This window comes from Malus sylvestris, chromosome 5 (assembly GCF_916048215.2).
Source record: "Malus sylvestris chromosome 5, drMalSylv7.2, whole genome shotgun sequence".
Taxonomy (NCBI): Eukaryota; Viridiplantae; Streptophyta; class Magnoliopsida; order Rosales; family Rosaceae; genus Malus; species Malus sylvestris.
The window spans coordinates 17,117,155-17,138,845 of NC_062264.1; the positions used below are offsets into that span (position 1 = coordinate 17,117,155).

At 40.4% G+C, this 21,691-nt stretch overlaps 1 protein-coding gene across 1 annotated transcript; it reads right to left on the reverse strand.

Annotated features, from left to right (window-relative positions):
- Nucleotides 1-14,310: 14,310 nt before the first annotated feature.
- Nucleotides 14,311-17,950, reverse strand: LOC126622593 (transcription factor bHLH95-like). The gene is made up of 3 exons (XM_050291369.1): nt 17,531-17,950; nt 16,387-16,854; nt 14,311-14,598 (listed from the first exon to the last, which is right to left on the reverse strand). The coding sequence occupies exons 1-3, from the start codon at nt 17,948-17,950 to the stop codon at nt 14,500-14,502; spliced, it is 987 nt and encodes a 328-aa protein (XP_050147326.1). The 3' UTR covers nt 14,311-14,499.
- Between the last annotated feature and the right edge of the window lie 3,741 nt (nt 17,951-21,691).

A 21,691-nucleotide genomic window follows, 5' to 3' on the forward strand; every position in this document is an offset into this window, starting at 1 on the left:
AACACAGTGGGTTAGAGACACCAAGTGAGGCCTAAATGTTTAATCCGTTTGGTTCCTCACTTCTTAGCTTAAGCTTTTAAAATGGTAGTCAATAATGATATTAGGGCAACTTCACTTAGGGGATAAGAATGAATGGGTATGAGAATGAATGAGTATGAGATAAACATTTTTCAAGTACATATGTCATGGTACTGAAAAGTAATGGCCCACTCGCTTAATCCTTTTATTTTAGTAAAGGGTAATGCTAGGCAGACTAAACTTTTTAAACTAAATTTGTAAACCAAAAGATGTGGTTGTAGATGATTGGATTATTAATTAAGTATCGATCAATGTGTTTATTTTTTTTATTAGTAACACATCATTTAGTTTATACATTTGGTTACTCTAGCATGGGAAAAAGAACGTCCCGCCCCAAAAAATTACAAAGTAGTATTATTCTCAACAAAAAAAAAAAAAAGATAAAAAAATTACATCAGGAGTTACCAAACCAAATTAATTGATTATTTAAAGACAAGCTTAACCTTCGCAATCGATGTGCCACCTTGTTCGTCTCTCTTCGACTAAACGTGATCTTCCAATGGGGAATTGAGTGCATAACCTAGCAAGCATCGTTCAGAATATGCCCAAAGGAGCAATGCCATCTGTTGCATCCCATTGCAATGTAGCTAGTACCACCATCGCGTCCCCCTTGAACACCACTGGTGTTACAGCCTGATCCTTCGCGAATAGCACCATTTCTCGAGCAACCAGTACATCTAGGAGTGGGTTTGAAAAATCGAAAATCGAAAAAAATCAAACCAAACACTGAATCGAAGCAGAAAAAAACGAAACTGAAAAAAAAGGGAACTGAATTTCAAAAACCCAACCAAACCAAAATTGGTTGGTTCGGCTCAGTTTAGATGGTTTGAAAACCGAACCGAACTAAATAATCTCTTCCCCTAAAATGACGCTTTTTTGAGTTTTGACTTTGGTTCCTATGCTCACAAATCTATTCATTTTAGGTGATGATAAAATTACAAAAAGGATGCAATTGTATGTTAAATGGATCAGAGTTCAGGTACATCACCTTCATGCATATAGTGTGGATATGCAATTGTATGGCCAATTACAAAACTATGCAGATTTCTCTTACACAAGCCGTTTCAGTTACAAAAAGGATATGAAGGTGATGTCTAGTTACAATTGTATGATAAAATTACAAAAAAGGATCAACTTAGGGCTGATGATGCGTATCCACACTAATTGGCCATACTACATTTCATAATTTATGATGCTCAGTATTGTTTGCCTACCTTTGCAGATTTCTGTTGCATAAGCCGTTTTGCTCCACTCTAACCACTATAAAAACGGAACCAAGCTGTAAAAAACCAAACCAAAGTTAAAACGAACCGAAAAAAACCGAAAGGAAATCGAACTGAACTAAACCAAACAGTAATTTCAGTTTGGCTTTGGTTTTGGTCAAAAAATGAACCGAACCGAACTCACCCCAAACTACATCTGGCAGCAGCGGCCAGGAAATCCCGACATGCTTCTGCGCTATTGTAGCCACGAACTCCTCCTTTTCATTACGTAACACCACACCAATGCCTCCGAGTTCTCTATGTTCATCCCAAGCCCCATCAAAGTTGCATATGGCCGAAGAATCTTCGATGCCAAAGTTAGAATTTTGAAAAGAAAGTATTTAAGTGTTTGTGGGAAGCAAAAGACCTCTTTAGGGGTAGCTAAAGCTTATTGAATTTTGGAGATAAATGGAGTATTTATAGGAGAAAATGAGGAGATGGGCCAGCCCTATAGGGTTTAGGGGTGGCTAGCCCTATGTGGTATTTTAGGTGAGAATATTCCAAAATATTTGTGTAAATAAATATCTTGGAGTAATTAGGTAAATATCCTAAATAAATGGAATTAGGATAACTTACTTGAAAGAGGTTTTCTCCGATTAAGAATGTATTAATGACAAGAATAAGGGATTATTCTATCATAAATACCTTTGACTTTCCCTACTGGCAGGGGTGCCTTGAGCAGTTGTTGATCTCTGACTGCTCTACCCTAGCTGCACGTGGTGAATAAGACTACTCCCTACTTATTTAATAGGGGCAGTCTTGTTTTTTTTCTTCGAGCAGCTTTCTAACAATTTTTCATTTCGATGTTGTGGAAATCTTTCAAACATGTCTTCCTCAAGCCACAATAATGATGAATTTATTCCGTCATAGTATCGCAGGGTGGATCCGTAAGTAAGCTAGGTTACTTTAGGGCTGCTTATGTCAAGGTAGGTTCTAATAAGCAGTTCAAAGACTTCCTCGAGATGTTTAAGCATACAATCCCGTTTAGGGTTCGCGTGAAGCAGGTCAAGGATAATAGTAGTCGTGAACTGTGTGGGTCTAGGAAAGCTATCAAGTTTCACCCCTATTACTTCGTATTAGGGTTCATCTTTCTTATGGCTCGATTCTTTTAAAAGGTGATGTGCTCTATAAAGTGTGCTCCTACTCAATGCTCTCTAAACGTGATATGCGTGATGGTAGGGTTCCATAACTTGAGCAGGTTCTTTGACTTGGACCTGACTGCCAACGAGTTTTAGTACTTCTTTAACATAGGCCACATCAATGGTGTTGGGCAGTTAAAGACTTGTCATAGGCTATTTGATCACTCGAGCAAAGGGGATCATGACTAGTTTAGAGAGACCCTAGAGATCAGCAGAAAGTGGAAATCTTACTCCTCGCCTAGGCTGCACGTTCTGACTGCTTTCATCAATGGTAAGTAGGCTGCTTAGTCTCTAAGTTGCTTTGTACTTTTGTTGAGCTGCCTTCTAGATTTGAAATTCGAATTAACTCCCAAGACTTCTCTAAACATGAAGAAGGTGCACATTATTTTGGGGATCCCTGCTGAATATCACGAGTGGCGTTGGCTGCTCAATCTTCTTCGTAGGGAGAAAGGTGGGCTGCCTCCGTTGGAAGAGATTAGGAGGATCAAGGGGAAGGCGTTTGCTCGTCTAATCGCCAATGTGGAGCTTGTTGCAAGTGAAGGCAGGAGAAAAAGATCTTTGTCGCCTGCTTGAGAGCCGTAAGTGGAGAAAAAGTTGAAAGCTTCATCTGCTGCTTACAAGGGTTCATCCACTGATAGGAGGCTCGTGATTGACTTGACTTCTTCCAAGGGGAAGAAAGAAGTTGTTGGACCTGAGCCTGTGAAACATGCTGCTCCGAGGGTTGCTAGAACAATTACTAACAAGATTGCGTAATGAAGGAGTTCTGCCGTACCCCATATGCCTGGTTTTATTCTAAGACAACTTTCCGTGCCTAAGTCAGATCCGATTCTAGAGGTTTGTGCATTAGCGAAGAGTGAGGATGGTGATTCCACTGCCAAAGTGGTGCCAAGGCCAACTCTTCCTGCTAAGAATGAAGCATCTGCCCATATAAGCAGTCGTGATCAGCTTTCCAAACCAACCTTAGGGAGTTTTTCGAGATCTATGCATTGTTGAAGCCTAATCTGCTTAAGGATACTGAAGCATGTGCCAAGTTTATTGATGGTGTGAGTAAGGTTATTGACTCCAGTTTCTTCGCGAGGTTTGAGAATTAGTCGCAAAGGGGTTCCTTGCTTGCTATGATGCAGAAATTTGTGAGCTTGCCAACCGAGTATAAGTGTATGAAGTAGGATAATGCTAAGGCTGTTAGGGAGATAGCAGAAGCCATGGTGTAGAAGCTTGCTCGACTGCTGATAAAATTAAAGAGTTGGAGTCTGAACTTACCTTTTTGAAATGATCTGTTGTTTCTGCCCCCTCAACAGCTTGAGACTGCTCACCAAGAGATTAGTGACTTGAAGGCTCAGCTTGACGTAATCCAAAGGAAGTATGGCGTTGTAAAGAAGAAGATTGAAGTCCAACTGTTGCTAGTGCAGGACTTTGAGTATGCTATTTCAGAATTTCGGTCTTCTTGTGATGCCAAGAATGTAGAACTTCTTGCCATGCATAATGACGTTGTTTGACTCAAGAAAACCGTCAGTAGACTTGTGTCCAAGGAAATTGAACTGCAAGGAGCGTTGTCTGCCAGCGAGAACCTGAAGAATAAATTAGATGAATTGTAAAAAGCTCATGCTGACCTAATTAAGGAGAATAAGCAAGTAAGAGCGAGAAGTTTAGTTTTAAGGTTGTTCTTGCCCAGGTTATGCTGACTTCTACAAACTTGGCTATATAGATAATTTATTTGGCATGTCGTCTGACTACGTCTTTTCTGATAAGGACTTTCTTCTGAGGATCTGCTTAAGTTTTCTTTCAAGAAAGCTGTTGGTGGAACAGTTGAGGATTAGGCTGCCAAGGTAGGTGTGGCCGAAGGTTATGTCACCCAGGTAGGGGCGGCTAGTGACAGTGATGCTCAGGATAGGGGCAACTGTAGATGAGGTTGATCCTGCTAGGAGCGATGCGGCTGCTGAAGATGTCCAAGCTGATGAGGAGTAGTCTTTTTAGATAGACTTTAAGATTTACTTTCTTTTCCTTTCTTGCTTTCCTTTTTTCTTTGCTTGAACTCTGTTTGCCTTCATGCCAGTTTACCAATTTGCTAGAAATTAATAAACTATTTTTCTTCGCTTTACTTCATCCTTATCTCTTTGTCTTGCTTTAAGCTTCTGTCATAGAATGAATAATTGAGCAAGCTGCTTTGAACAAAGCAGTCAAGCCCATCTTTATTGCTTTAGGTGCCAACTGCAGGTTATCGGGTGTGAATCTTCACTTGCTTGAGGCATTTTTTGAAACTTCTAACTTGCACGACCGAATGACCTCCGTAGTTACATATTTCGTGTCATGGTCTACTAGATCATTAATCACAAGGTCATTAGCAAAGCGCGCTACTTTTTAATAAGCAGACGGGCTTACACGACCTACGTGACTGTCGATCTAGGCTTAGAACCTCTGCAAAGCTGTTAACCAGAGAGTCAACAACCAAGTGCCTTACTTACAGAAGTAGGCGAGTTTGCATGACAGCTTGGTTGTTAACCTTGATCTTCTAAGGTATTGAATTGCTGAGCCTTGTCTCGCGTTGTTACACGCTGAGCATTGACTGCTTAGTTGGTCATCATTTCTTTAATCCTTTGAGTTATGTGGCCTACATCACAACATATTAAAGATTGCTGGGACACAAAATTCCCTACCCTTTCACATCAAAAATGCATGGTTCTATGGAATTTTGTGGGCAATGGTTCAAAAGAATGCTTTGCACTTTATGTAACCAATTCCATAAACTGCATAGCAAGTAACACAACACTTTAAAAATCAGTGTGAATGTAAGGGGTTGTTCTGCACTAGGCAAGTCATATACGTGCTAACCTGTTATCATTTCACAAGATTGTGCGATTGTATAGGTTTATGTGGTTAACTGCTCGAAGGGTGTATCGTAGGTATTCTTCCAGAAACTGTAGGCTACTCATTGAGTTGGCAATGGCTTTAGGTTCTAGGGATCTTCCAAAATCCATAGGCTGCTCGTTGAATTGGTAGCAACTTTAGGTTCCTATGTACCTTCCAGAAACCATAGGCTGCTTGTTGAATAGGCAGTGACTTTAGGTTCCTAGGGATTTTCCAAATACCGTAGGCTGCTCATTGAATTGGTAGCGACTTTAGGTATCCAGGGATATGCAAAGATCGCTAGTTGGTCACATCGCTAATTGGTCACATACAAGATGCTCAACTACTTACTCTAGCTGGCCACATAAAGGATGCTCAACCGACTGAACCCTGTGTGTGTAGCCGAAGCTAGAATTTCGTATCCTCGTAAAGATCACCTATGTATTGCACCAGAGATGCTTAGCTACGAATGCTAGCTAGACACATCGCGGATACTCAAAAGGGATGTTCCTTTAACGGGTAGGAGGAATATTATTTCGTAACACGAATATCACTAGTTGGTCACATACAAGATGCTCAGCCGGGGGTTGCCAGTAGTTGGTCACATCAAGGATGCTTAACTACGGTCCATCTTTGTGGACAACAATCCAAAGGGCGAGCTACGTTGCGTGCCTTCTTTGTCTCTGACGCTTAGGTCCAAGCGGATTAAGCCAAAGGCCTAAAATCTTTCAATCTAGCTAAGCCTTGAAAAAGATCATTATGGCTACTTCTAGGGATGCCGACGTAAGCCATCGTGCTCTAGTTACAGCAGGGCAGCCCAACACATCCATGTCTGGATATTCGGAGTGTGTAGTTTGGAGAGCATAATTCGTCCCTGGGGTGTAATTCTTACGATAGGTCTTTGATTGGGCGCAATCTTCAATAAGAACAGGAGTAAGTTGTTGCATATACATAATAGAGCCAAGTGATGAATAACTTAGGAAATCTTCATTAAAAAAATGAGAGGAATGATATTGAACTTAGTTGAAAGGTAAAAACTGCGTAACAACTAGATATTCCTTAACTTGCGAGGTAGTGCTCGTTGAGCTGATTGCGAAGTAGTGCTCAGGAAAAAGTAGGAGGTTATGCGTAGTACTTATGCAGGTTGTAGGCATTCCACTACTTGTCAATCTCTTTGTCGTTCATGATGGTGAGTGTGTAACTACCCTTGCCGCCTACTCTGTTAACCCTATATGGATCTTCCCAAATAAGATTCATCTTTTTTTACCCTTCTTTTCGGCAATGATGAATGCTTTTCTTAGGACCAAATCTCCAGGTTGAAACTGCCAGATTTTTGCCCGTTTGTTGTAGTTAGAAAGAAGCTGTTGTTGGTAGGCTGCAATGCAGGTGAAGACCTTCTCGAATTCCTCCTTAGCCAGATCTAGATTTGTGGCCATCTTCTTTCTGTTCTGCTCCAAAATTGATAGTATGGTGTTGATGTTAGACATAATGACATTGGGAGGAATGATTGCTTTTAAACTGAATGCCAATGAGAAAGAAGCTTCACCGATTGCTTGTCATTTGGTTATGCGATACGCCCATAGGACGCCACGAAGTTCGTCTGGCCATTTTCCTTGCTTATCTATGAGGGATTTCTTGATGCAGTCTAGGATTTTCTTGTTAGATGCCTCCGCTTACCCATTACCTTAGGGATATCAAGGTGTAAACATGTGCTCCTTGATGCCATATTTTTGGAAAAACTTCTCCAAGTCTTTGCGAATTGTGGACAGTTATCGGAGACGATAGATTGTAGGATGCCAAATTGGTAGATAATGTTCCTCCATATGAAGCGCTCTATGCCTGATTAAGGGTTTCTACCCATTTGGTGAAGTAGTCGGTAGCCACGATCATCATGCCCTTGCCCCTAGTAGTGGGTAGCATGGGCCCTACCAGGTCGATTGCCTATTGTATGAATAGCCATGAGTTTGTTTGTGAATGGTGATCCTTGGCAGGCAATGCTGGTACAGGCTTGAAGGGTTGGTAGTTGTCACACTTTTGAACAAATTCCTTAGTATCTTGATGCACGGTGGTCTAGTAGTAGCTGTCGTTGAAGACCTTCTGTGCTAAGGATCGACCTCCTGAGTGGTTTCCATAAACTTCTTCGTGGATCGAGCTTAGAACTTTCAAGTCTTCAGGAGACGCTAGGCAGCGGAGATGTGGGCCGGAAAATAATCTTCATATGAGAATGACGTTCCACATATAGTAGCGTGCCGTCTTTATTTGGAGCTTCCTAGCTTCTAATCTTTCTACAGAGAATGTCACATTAACTAAATAGTTGATGATGAGGTCTTGCTAGCTTGAGGTTGTGTTGCTTGTAACATCTCGGCTGCCAAGTTTTTCTTCTATGCTTGGCTTTCCCAAATACTTAATCAGGATAAAGTGTTTGAATTAGTAGTCCAAAGCAGAGCTTAAGGCTGCCAAGGCGTCTACGTGAGCGTTGTCTGCCTGTGGCACTTGTGTGAAAATGTAAGTCTGAAATGCCTCAAGCTGCTTTCATACCTTCTCTAGGTATAGTGCCATCCTTGGATGCTTTGTTGCATACTTCTCAGTAATCTGGCTAGTGATGAGCTGAGAATCGGAATAGATTGCGAGCTTCTTGACTGCCAAATCTTGTGCCATTCGGAGGCGAACTAAGCCTGCTCTAGAGCCCTTGTAGTTTGATGAACCGTCGACGTGCAGGCGCAAAAAGTCTTTGTCAGAAAGGGTTGATGTAGCCAGGGCATGCCCGACTGCTTCGGGGACGCTTTTGGGTTGTGTTGTTGCGTCTTCTAGGCTGGGAATGAACTCTCCTATGAATTCTGCCAAGGATTGAGCTTTTATCATCGTGCAAGGTCGGTAAACCAAGTTATATTAGCCGAGTTCCATCGCCTACTATATCACTTGTTGAGAAGCATCTAGATCATGTAGGATAGATCGTAGGGAATATTGAGTCATGACGACTATCGTATGCTCCTGAAAGTATGGTCTGAGTTTTCGAGCTGTAACAATTAGCGCCAAAATTAACTTTTCAATCCTCGAGTATCTTGTTTCCGCATCGAGAAGAGTTTTAGAAGTGTAGAATACTGGCAGTTGGACCTTCAACTCTTCTCGTATGAAAGTAGAGCTTACTGCTACATCTGAGACTGCCAAGTAAATGCATAATTCCCCGGTTGCTTCCGGCTTGGATGGTAATAGAGGTGATGTCAAGTATCTCTTCAAGTCTTGAAATGCTTTCTTGTACTCATCGTCCCACTTGTCTCTCTGTGCCTTCTTAATGGCCTTGAAAAAAAAGCTTGTATCGATCAGTTAAGTAAGAGAAGAAACGGTTGAGCATGGCTGCTCATCCGGTTAGACTTTGGATCTCCTTCAAAGTAGTTGGGGATTTTTTCTCAAAGATTGCTTTGATCTGGTAGGATGCGCCTTGATTTCTCGTTAGGTTACAATGTACCCTAAGAATCAGCCTGAGGAGACTCCAAATGTGCATTTGGCAAGGTTAAGCTTCATCTTGTACTCTTTAAGGATACTGAATGTCTCTTCCAAGTTTCTGAGGTGGTCTAACCACTGCTTTCCTTTTACCATGATGTCGTCGACGTAGACCTCTATGATAACCCCAATCTGCTTCTTGAACATTATGTTTACTAACCTTTGATAGGTAGCTCCTACGTTCTTGAGGCAAAAAAGCATAACCTTGTAGCAGTAGGTGCCTCGCTCGATCACAAACACAGTTTTCTCTTTATCAGGCTCAAACATGGCGATCCGATTGTAGCTGGAATATGCATCCAAGAAGCTAAGTAGCTGGTTCCCACGGTTGAGTACACCAGTAAGTCAATTTAGGGACTGGGAACGGATCTTTCGGGTAAGCCTAGTTGAGGTCGGTGTAGTCTACGCATACTCTCCACTTGCATTTCTCTTTCTTCATTACCAACATGACGTTGGCAAACTATGCTGAATGCACCACTTCCTCGATGAATATGGCTTCCAATAGCTTGTCTATCTCTACCTCAATAATCGTTACTCATTCTGGAGCGAGCTGTCTTTTCTTTTGGATCACTGGTTTAGCAGCAGGGTCGACATGTAGCTTGTGGCAAGTTATCTTGGGATCAATGCTAGGCATGTCGGAAGGTAACCATGCAAAGGCGTCATGGTTTACCCTAATGAAGGCCGTGAGTTTTCCTTTTCCTTTTGGCTCAATCGTGAGCCGATTCTAGCCATCTTCTCCGGCTACTCGGGATCAAGAATCATGTATTCGGTGTCCTCTTCTAGCTTTCATCCTTTTTTTTCTCTCTCTGTGTGCCATCTTGATCCGCCTTCTATAATTCTTATTTGGTTGTAGGCTTGTTCTATTTAACATCGGTAGCTCCTATAGGGGTGAATGACTTCTTCTTTGACTCATTCATTACATTGTGCATCATCGGGATGTGGCTTGGTCAGACTTGATCTCTCTGACACCTTATTCCGAGGTGCAGAATTAGATTTTCTAGTACTCGATGGAGGTTACGAAGCCTAGTTTCACTAGCTAGGGTCTTCCCAGAATCCCGTTATAGGTAGACGGGTCGCTGACTATAATGAACGTCTGCTTTGAGACTACTGCCAGTGTTCTCACATCTAGTGTTATGTTGTCAATAGCAGTTGAGGTTTATTCGTTGAATCCGGTGAGTACCCCTACTCGGCGTATTATCGTGCTTTCTAGGCCCATTTTCTGAATAACGGATAGTTGAAGTAGATTTACTGTGCTTCCATTGTCCACCATCACTCTGTCGACTATAGCATGTGCCCCAGTTGAATGGACACTACCAGAGTATCATTGTGTGAGAAGTCAACTCCCTCGGCATGTTGCTTGGTAAAACCAACAATGGGCCCAGGTTTGGAGTTAGCTATAACCTGTTGGATCTTCCTCTTCTTGGAGTTGTTTGTGGCCCCCAAGTATTCGGACTCGGCAAAGATGCCGTTGATTCTGATGGTCTGGGCAAATGGTTCTTTGTCTGCATCTGCGTTCCTCCTAGGCTACATAGCTGGCTTGTCCAGGTATCTATCGCATTTACCCTCATTCACCAGCTTCTTTAGATAGTCCCTCTGGGTATAACAGGTGTCGGTCGTGCGACCAGGACCTCGGTGGAATGCGCAGTACTTAGTGTGATCCAACTTTGAAGTGTTTCCTTTGGATTATCTTGGCAGCTTGAACTAAGGCTCACTTTTGGGGTCGTGAAGGATCTAGTTGATTGGGATTGAGAACTTAGTATAGTTCTTGGTGGCCTGACTTCTTCTTGCTAGGAACCGGTCTCTGTGCTTGGCCCCCTTCTTGCCTCGATCGTTGGACGATTTCTTGTCCACCTTCTTCTGAGCTATCTCAGACTTCTTCTAAGGCTGCTCAGGTGCCTTGTTTGCTCGCTGGGCTTCATCCCAATGTGTATGCTTCTCTGCTAAAACGAACGAGTCTGCTAGAGTCAGGTATTCCTTCATGATCAATTCTTCGAATAAGGGATGATCTGCTTGGAGTCCCTTTTAGAAGGCTACGCTGGTGATTGAGTCGCTGCAACCGACTATCTTTACCTTTTCCGACCTTAAACCTCTTGACATAGTCGCGGAGTGACTCCTTTGAATTCTTCTTGATGTTGAAGAGATGATCGGACTTCTTCTTGATCAAGCGGTAGGATGAGTATTCCTTAGTGAAAACTACCGAAAGCTTGTCGAAACTCCAGATAAACTAAGGAGGCAGGGTATGGAACCAATCTTGCTCCTCGCCCTGCAAAGTAGTGGCGAATATCTTGCACATTAAAGCTTCATTGGCTCTATAAAGGATCATCGCGCTACATTAATGCTTTAAGTTCATTTTCGGGACTTCGTCTCCCTCCGTCTGCTCGATTTCGTTTGCGAAAAGTGATATGCCCATGTGTGCCACGTCCCTATGAAGGGCCTCGTCTGTAGTCTCGATGAGTTTGAATTCGTGCAATCACTTATTTAAGAGCCTCTTTACTTCTTCTTGAATTTGCCTTTGCCCGGGTAGTGGGGCTTCTGGCTGCCCCTGGTTTTGACCTGTTAGTCTCAGCTGCTCTTCCATATGCTCGGCTTATCTATGCTGCAAATGCACGCATATGGTATGTTCCTGGCAAGCGAGAGGATTACTCGTGTGCTAAGATAAGAGTATATATGCTATCTCGGAGGCCCAAGTGGGAGTGTACACTGCCAGAATGCTCGGTTCATGGCTGGTCGAAAGGCTGCTTGTTGGGATGCTGCTGAAGAGAAATGTCATCACCTGCCCTTGTCCTACTTCGAGACACCTCATCTGGGCACGCTGCATCTCGGTGCACCACAGAAGCTGATTCACCAAGGTAGTCTGTTGTGCAAGGGTGCTTGTCAGTTCGGCGACCTGTCAGGATAAATGTTGTTGGCCATTTGGAGTGAAAGAGCTGGGACGATAAATGTTTTCTTGAGTAATAGAAGTGTAATGGACTCTGGGTGCAAAGCTCGAGCCAGGATAGGTTAGATCTACAACAAGGTGGGGTGAAAATACCTTAGTTTAACCGTCAGCCTCGAAATCTAGATTTGGTTGGTTGAATTGGTCTGGGACCATACTGGACCTTCTGGAGGGCTACATGAGCAAGTTGAGCGCACGGGCATTAGGCCGCCTCGGTTGGCATGGTTTGGGCTCCTCAGTCTGGGCAGCTCACGTCCAAGTGAAGGTGGCAGGCGCCAAAGGTTGCTGTTGAGGGCGAGTAGCTGCTTGGGTCTGCGCCTGCTGACTACATGTGCCATAAGCCTCATGCCCTAGGGTTTCCTCGCGTTAAGTGGAGGCTGCCTCGTTCGCCACTACAGCGGCGGCAACTGTTGTTGGCATGGCCACAGTGCCTCGTGATGGCAAAAGTGCAGTCCTTGTCATGGTAAGCCTCGATGAGTGATGGCATGGAGCCACGTTGCAATCTCCATCGGTTGGTCCATGTCCTTCAACGTAAGGGGTCCCATTGGTTATAGTTTCTGAATTTCCTTCTATCATAGTCATAGATATACGAACGAAGGAAGTTAAAAGTGAGAGTCTTCTTCGAGTATTCGGATCAGAGCTCTCAATGAAAGCACCAATTTGTGGATGCAAATTTCTGCCGTCTCTTCCTTTGATGAAAATGCACCTGTAAAATAATAACACCTAAGATTAAGGTCAAAAGCCTCATGCGCCTACGATAAATGGGGGGGGGGGGGAGGGGTGGGGGCTTTGGCCAAAGAATCTTCGATGCCAAAGTTAGAATTCTAAAAAAAAAATGTATTTGAGTGTTTGTGGGAAGTAAAAAGGCTCTTTAGGGGCAGGTAAAACTTACTGAATTTTAAAGATAAATGGAGTATTTATAGGAGAAAAGGTCGTCTAGGGTTTAGGGGCGGCCGACCCTATGTGGTATTTTAGATGAGAATATTCCAAGATATTTGTGTAAATAAATATCTTGAAATAATTAGGTAAATATCCTAAATAAATAGAATTAGGATAACTTACTTGAAAGAGGTCTTCTCTTATTAGAAATGTATTTATGATAAGAATAAGTGATTATTCTGTCATAAATACCTTTGACTTTTTCTATAGGCGAAGGTGCCTTGAGCAGCTATTGATCTCTGCTTGCTCTACCTTAGCTGAGCGTGGTGAATGAGACTGCTCCCTGCTTATTTAATACAGGCAATCTTGTATTTTTTGAGAAATAATCTGTGTCAGCTCTATGATTTTTAGGATTATTTATGGCTCCACATTGGTCTTTTCCAGATCATGCCATTTTTTGAATTCCTACAACCAAGCTTGTGTTTCGCAATGAATGTCCAAGGAGTTGAAAGCCGAGCCTCTCGACAAAAAGGAGTTTCGCTTTTTCCAGATGCTCCAGGAAAGTACCAGCACCAGGTCGAAACCTTGACAAAGACCCTGCCAAAGCATACCATACCAGCACTCTCCCATGTCTATCGCCCCAAATCCTAATCCGCAGCGGGCTACAGAACCAAAAGTAGCTGACCTCGGGCAATCCCTACGTACATGCTCCACTGTTTCTGCTCCCCCATCATAAAATAAACACGACTCATCCGTAATCATTTTCCGTTTTCTCAGGTTATCCCTAGTTGGAAGCGCATTCATGCAACTTCTCCCCACAGAAGATGCTACTGATTACCTCCATGTTCAGGGCAACACCACCATCATCCTCGATTAAGTTATTCACTATGATAGAATATATGATCCAACCCCGCAGGGATAGGTCTAAGTACTTTGAAAAAGTTCTTCCTAGGCAACCAACTATCGCCCCAAACCTTTATATATGAGCCATACCCCACCCACCATCATGCTGCTAAACGAATAACCTTGCAAGCCTTCGCAATGCTTCTCCAACAGAATGAGGAATTTGTCTTCACCAGGGCCTACCAAAAATCAGTATTTGGATAGTATCGAGCTTTGAACAACTGAGAAGCAAGTGACTTGGGTTGTTGTATAAGTCTCCATCCTTGTTTAGCGAGCAACGCTAGGTTGAACGCATAAAGATCTTTGAACCCTAATCTGCGCTCACTCTTGGATTTACACATTTTACGTCAACTAAACCAATGAATCTTTCTCTTACCTTGTTCTCCTCCCCACCAAAACTGAGCTACAATTTGATTCAATTCTTCACATAGCATCTTAGGTAACAAAAAAAGTTTGCATGGTACAAAGTGGCACAGCTTGAACCACGGTTTTGATCAAAAGCTCCTTCCCTTTCCTTTAGTTAAGAGCCCTAATCAACCCAATTTGAACAGCCAGATTCCATGTCATCATCAATTCCGACCTTCGATTAGTTGGTCTGGTCTGGCTGACTGGCAAGTCAAATTAACCCTAAAGTTTATTCAAGGTAGAACAAAATATATAATTCACTACCCCAACCAAACTTGATCTGTTTAGAAAAATTTCCCAATGAACATCATTCATGACAATAAAGACTTAAAAACCCATAATTTGTTCAAAAGATCCTTACCATGCATTCATACGAACAGAAAAAAAGGGCAAATAAAAACCGACAGTCGACCAGAAAAAAAAAAAGACAGACAAGTTTCATGTACATCGCCATAGCAAGCTAAGTACGACGCTGTACTAGTCTTCGAAAAAACTTAAAACTACCAACGATTTGAGATGCAACTTTTGGGGACTTGAGTTTCCAGCCGAGGTTTGATCAACAACCTTCGACCACTAGCATTATCTCTGCTACTGCTTGTCTGAAAATTTCCACTGCAGGAAACACCTCAAAAAACTGATCTGGAGCTCCCCTTGCCTGCGAAGCGACACAGTAATTAAGTATAACTGCAACATTTAATGTTGAAATGAAATTCAATCAGAGAAAAACTTCTGTGGTGCGGACGCAAACAGGTGCTGCCGTGTGCTAGGCTTCCCACAAGAATAGCACATGACCCGTAAATGGACAATTCGTCCGTCTCACCTAAGTTTTTCTCAATTCAATTATTAAAAGAGATATAGTAAGCATTCATATCATATAAAGGGTCCAATGAGGCTCTCTATAGCTAGGAGGGCTACGCTATTATATAGGCATAAGTTTGCAATGAAACTAAAAGCAGTGATAAAAGCTTCACAGATCTAACGTTCTTAGCAAACTCAACAATTGATGTATGGAAATAAAAGGAGAGACTTCAATGGACAGACAGAACTAGCACTCGGCTTGTCACAATAGTAGCATGGGACTCATAACATTCTGTAAATCCAAAACCAGGTTATGTGAGGGGCGGATGCGAGACGCACCCATCCTAATAAAGGTTTTTCTCAATTCAATTAATGATATCTGTGTCTATGCAGTCATGTAATGAACAATACCATATTACTCTATATTGCAAGCAATAAGATAGGAATGAATTCAATGATATTTCCACCTAAAGCAGAACTACACAAAACAAGTTTTCTTCAACAATCTTCTAAATTCTCTTTAATATCATGGTGTCTCTAGCTAGTTGTTTTTTCTATGTAGTTCGCATCTTGTACTGAAATTTCACACCATGTTGCGATCGAACTACTGAATGCTGCCAACTTATAACCTAGTAAGGTTAATGCTAATAGGTACCATATAGTATGGTGTCTCTATAGGTATATGTGTTAGTGTTTATGACAATGGAAGAAGGAGGAATGCACTAAGAATGTAAATGGCTGCTATTCTCTCTGCAAGTCGCAGAGGAGCTTTGTAAAAGTATATATCTCTCTCTTTTTTCTTCACACACAACGTGCAAAAGAAATAAAACAGTTAACAAAGCTTAGCTGGATCTTTCCTTCTAGTTAAAATGATCACAGCCACTCATCTAGCAATAGCTAGGATCATCACACATGGCACTCATGGCCTTACATATTTTGATCTTACACTTGGCAATTTCTAAGCACAAGTGGATACGCAATTAAAGACAGGATTATTCTCAAATACTAATCAGCTCATGGCTTATAGTTCAACAATATGTACGTCTTTCTTTCGTGTTAACTAATAAAATTTAGTATTTTCTTGATTTGTTACAAATTAATAAGGAGGCTTAAAGGCTAAATAGTGAGGAGGGTAAGAGTCTAACTCGTTGTAAGTGTGTGGGCATATGCTCTACCAATGGAACTATGGTTTGTAGGTACATAATTCGCAAGAGGTCTAGCCCTGAGGAAAACTTGCGTACTCCGCTCATAGGCGTAACCAGCTGGTTTTTGTACAAAGCCGGATCTCATCCCATTTTATGTAATTTCCTCTTTTATAATTTTACTTTTTTTAATGGAATCCTAATCCAACACAACTATCATCCTAGCCCATCTTCATCCAATCTCACTCCGTCCCAAGCTAAGAACCTAGTTCCGCCACTGATCTCCTATAGAGTACATTTGCTTCTCACGTGATGCGAGAGGCGACTCAAACGGTGTACACAATGGGTTCAGACATTTTTGGCTGGAACAAAGTCATGCAAAAATTTTCAATAGCACTTTAATTAAATTTCTGCAAATGTAGACATTTTGCTTATATATTAACTAGCATTATAGAGTAGCACAATCATAATGATATAGAATTTAACAAAAATCTTATACTTACGTGAGTATGAATCATGTACATGCTACGATTGGAGTCCGAGGTAATATGAGCTGATATCACACCAATGTTATATTTCTCCAAAAGGAAGCATATAGCGGTAAAGAGACTGGGCTTCTTTGGAGTGCACACACTAATATGTGCTTCTTCGCCGCAGATGTTGGCTACGACATTGGGTGAAGTCCAAGTTTGAAAGCTTATAGAAGCAAAATGCGAGGCTGAGAATGAATTGGATGGGTTGCTTGTTGGGGTAGTACTAGCAGTGGCCAAGTTACTGGACCCATGATTAGCAAGGAATGCCTCTCTCGAACTGAATGCGACATCTTGTGTGTTAATTGATGGGTCTAGGTCCAGGTTGATGGTTGTGACACCTTGGAGCCTTTCCAGCTTTTGTTTTTGTAGCTTTTGGAGAGTCTGCTGTAGGGTTTTGACGTAGCTCACTGCCTCATCTACGATGGTGGATTTGTCAGCCTGTAATAATATATATGTAATCAGATACTATTAGTTGTCTTATAAAAACAAAAAGAAGAAAGTAGATCTATAGTTGTTCTTGCTCTTCAGATCTATACTTTTCCAAATCTTAAAAAATTAGATGCCCTAAAGTAATCATATGAAATTAGCGAATTGGTGTATATAAGAACTCACACTGTCTGAGATTAATTAGTGTGTGCCCAAACATTTAATTTGAATTGCATGTTTCAGAATTCAGCTAGATGGGTTGTATATATTTACCGACTCCATCTTTGGTTAGATGTTAATTTGATATATGTCATGGCTGACAAACCCTTACCTTTCTAGAGAAACCCCTTTTTTTTTTGTTTTGACATAAAAGTTATATCCGTTTCAACAAAATCAGTAATTAAAACATGTACAATTCTCCTCAAAAGCTATGGAAGAAGGAGAGAAAGGGAGAAACACAGAAGGGAATAAAAAAAGAAGGAAAGCTTTTCTCATTAACTGCCCATTATTTGCAAAAAGGCGAACCAAAGCTTTGATTCACCTAAAGAGAAACGCAAGTAGAAAGGCTAGTCTCTTTTTAAGAGAGAGAGAGAGACACAGAGAGAGAGAGAGAGAGGGGCGAGAGACATGCAAATGAACAAGGCTCAGTAGTAACCCTTAATCAACTTTAAATGGTTAATTGTATTACCTTAGCTGGAAGCTGAGGAAGCAAAGTATGAAGGTTAGCAAACATGTTCCTCATCTTCTTCCTCCTTTCTCTCTCTGTCAATATATGCATCTCATGGTCATCTGACTCATTACCCCCTGAAACACCTTTTCCTTTATCACCAGTTCTAGTACTCCCCTTCCCCTTCGCCTTCACATTCTTGCCCACACCTCCTCCTCCTCCTTTCCGCTTCTTTCCCGCTGCAGGTGGCGGCGGCACTGTCTTTTCCTGATTATGACCTTCTGCACTAATTTCCATCACAGCTGTCTCTTGCTCCTTCCCCAAATTTTTCTCTTCATCACCACCACCACCTGAGTTGTCAGAATTAAAATACAAATTAGCCCATGACTGGTTTTCCCACAACAGACCCTCAGTGAACCCTCCTGCTTCCCCTTCAGCCATTATAGCTAGAGAGAGAGAGAGAGAGAGAGAGAGAGATTAGGAGGGGGTATGAATTATGAAAGATGGAGATGGGGCGAGGAAGCGTTTAAAAAGGTGGCAAAGCAATAGGGGGGTGTGGGTGTGTAAAAGAGATATGTTTTTGGTTGGCAAAGTATGAATCCAAAATACAATCATTTTGCCATGCCGTTACTATGCATCAAAACAAAAACGGATAGCCTAGGCTATGCGTATTCAAGGGCCCCACAAGGGCACCCACCGACCCCATCTGCCCTAATACCACCTGATACCCAAAACCAAATTACCCTCGGCCCTCAAATTAAACCCATTTTCTCATTTTGCTTTTAGGATTTTTCAACAAATCTGAGTAGGTATTGGTATAGGAACTATGTATTAACAATCCTTAGTAATTGGTATTGGTATAGGGTCTCTGAATTAGGGATACGATTTTGCTCGTACTACTTTAAAAGAATTCGCCGTTATAGTAGTTCTGTACTGGACATAACGTTTTTAAAATCATTTTACATACCTTAAAAGAAAGAATGAGAATAACGCTTTCAATATACCATAAGTGCGTTATATGTAAGTACCGTTAAGGATAACTACGTTTTATTTTATTATTGACAGAAAACAAGACAGTATATCTGGCACTGTCTGATACTCAAAACTACGTGTCTTTTTGATATCGTAGCCTCCAAAAGATACTACTAGTGATCACTTGTACTCTTTGGATTAGCATATATGAAACCACCACTTAGTTATGAGCTAATGAAGTAGTGATTAAGTTGAATACTGTATATGTCTAAACGAAATTGTGATTTTTGAAATTAAGCAACTCAACCATTGTACTACTTCCATCAAATTTTCTGTTTTCCTTTGTCAGAAAGCGGATACTTTACCGAATTTATAGGTCGGTGCTCAAGGTACGCACATAGAAATGCACTTTGTTTAATGCGTCTCTATTTTGTTCACCCGATTATCTCTATAATCAATTGGAAAAGATGTGAACGTTACAAAAGTATGTAATGATTGCGTTCGACTTATTATTAATAATATTGTAAGAGTATTAGTTTCTGTAAATAATTTGTCCAGAGACTGTTATAATAAGGGGTTTTAGGAAGCTTTATTATATATAAATCTAACCCAACAACGTAACTAAATCTAGGCGAATTTAAACAAGCCAACCTGGTCATGGTCCAACATGTGTTTTTCCTCTTGATTTTGGTTTTAGATATACAGTAAAACCTCCATATTGCCATAATGTTGGATTAAATCAATTTTATAACTTTAAGAGGGTTATTACTTAATAGAGGTGTAGTTAAAAAGAAAATTATTTTTTGACTTGTCCTTAATGAAAATTAGATGGATACAAAGAACTACTAGTGGAGCGTGTCAGTTTTCAAGATATAATATTGGAAAAAGAAAGGCATTGAATCTTAAAATCTGGTGCTTGTATGTATGTAGTGCTCTTTAATGTTTCTCTGTAAACATATGCTTGAGAAGTTGTAAACATTATGGCTGCACCAAGAAGATGTCTATGTTGACAATGTATTACGTATCTGCAGCGTGGTATCAACTCTAAAATTAACACATTATCCCAGATAATTAAGAGAAATATTTTGGTTCATCATAAACTTTTATTTGTGACATTGCATATTTTTGTATTTATTAATTGACAATTATTATTACATGGAGGTGAGATTCTTCAATAACAGACATAGAAAGATAGCTTATTACAATGCAAAGTTTATTCTTATACAAAACTAGTCCAAGTTAGACCGAAAATTTTTATGACTATAAGAATTATATTTCTATATAGATTCTTACTACAGATCAGAGGTTTTATTGTAGGTGTAATTATATAATTATATTTTAGAGTAAATAAATAATTTGGTATCCAACACAATATTCAAGAAATTTAAACTTAAAACATCTCGGTTTCAAATAAAAAGAATACCATTAAAAAGAATGCTATTAAACTGTAATAATGAGCAACATTAATATGTGCACGTTAAAAAACCCTAAACCCTGGTATTATATAAAAGTTTAGAAACCCGCCTCTACACATATGTAAGATACACAACTGAAGAACCCTAGGAACCAAAATATGAAGAATTTCTCATGGTCAGCATATCAGTGATTTCAGTGACAACGACTAACAAAGAAAAAAAACACCTGTTTCTATTTTTATTTTTATTTTTTTTGAAAGGAAAGAAGGAAAACAGAGTTTTGTTGCTTTGAAACCAGAAAGAGATTGTCGTGTAGTGCTTTTGGAATTTATAGGGATCAAAACTCTGCAACTGAAAGACAAGAGGCAGCTAAGATGTCTTACTCACGCAACACGTAAAAAGCTACAGTTGCATGCAGCAAAAAAGAACGCATCTGGATGGATGGTAGCTTCTTCTTCCATCTTGATAATGGTGATGATGATAAAGTTGAGGAAAAAAGTGTGGAAGCGTAATCATATTTAACCAGTAGAAATTGCAGAATTTGCAGAATTAGGTTACTCTGCCAAGCTGTCTCAGCCATCCATATATGATATATGCGTTATAAGTAATTATATATTATATAATAGTTAGTACTTCATTCTTCAGTCTTCAAGAACATTTAGAGCATGATTACGACGTATACAGATTAATTTTTTACGGTTTTTTTTGTTAATCATTAGAAGTAATTAAGCCAAAAGCATCTGTTTCAGTTCCATTAATTTGTTTCATCAGAGATAACCATACATAATTTGTATTGTTTTCGTAGTTGACAATCTTGCATAGTTTATACTTAGGAAAGTATGAGTCTGAACTCTCAATTTCAATTTTTTTTCATATAAAACCTAACATAATTTCTTTACTTAAATAAATTCATTGACTAAAATCCATATAAGCGAATTCATTAATTACATATTGTTTTACCCATTTTACAAATTTCAAATGCCTGAAAGATTCCTAATGCAGATGGTAAGGAGAAAGTAAATGATTTTGCCAAAAAAAAAAAGAAGATATTAATGTTAAAAATTCATTGCATATTACCATCATATTACCATCAAAGCCAAAACGGATTAATGGTCCCTATAATGATAGGGTATTCGAAAGATAACACTATTGACACACCCCGACCTAGATCAAGGCATGCTGGCCGTTACGTGAGGGTGACGTAGCCAAGTGCACAGTGCAGAAGCAAATAGAGATATAAGGAATTACGAATAAACAAAAACCAAATCAACTAGAGTACTAGATAAGATAAGGTGCAAGTGCGAGATTAAGTGTGAAATACATAACCAGAGCATAACATCCTAGATGCAGTCAAGCAGGACAAGTACAAATTATACAATACCCGAGGGTGATCCTACATGGTGATGTTCTGTCAGAACCCCCGTCAGAATCCTCGTGATCCACCAAGCACCTCTACTTAAAACCTGGAGGGGCGCAAAACAGAAAGTGTGAGTGGGCAAAAACAAAGCTTTTCAAAATCATTTCATTTCTCAAAAGTTCTAACCCCTCGCCGTAAAACCTATATAATTTTCCTAGAAAAATAGAATATATACATATCCCAAAACCATGCTCAGAAAACAATATTCATAAGTATGCCATGCCAAAGTATCTCAATGCAATGCTATAGGTAAACCAGGCAAAATATATAAATATCAAATATCGCATTAGTCAAATCTCTCTAACTCAAACTGCACTGCTAAGTATATAGCTCATAACCAATCTCAATCATATCAAATCAAATCAAATCTTGCACACG

Excerpts from the sequence above, each read along its gene's own strand:
- LOC126622593 (XM_050291369.1), bottom strand. The coding sequence starts at position 17,950 with ATGGCTGAAGGGGAAGCAGGAGGGTTCACTGAGGGTCTGTTGTGGGAA. Across the intron at positions 16,855-17,530 it reads TTCCTCAGCTTCCAGCTAAG|GCTGACAAATCCACCATCGT; the intron begins GTAATACAATTA and ends ATATTATTACAG. Across the intron at positions 14,599-16,386 it reads TGTACATGATTCATACTCAC|GCAAGGGGAGCTCCAGATCA; the intron begins GTAAGTATAAGA and ends GTCGCTTCGCAG.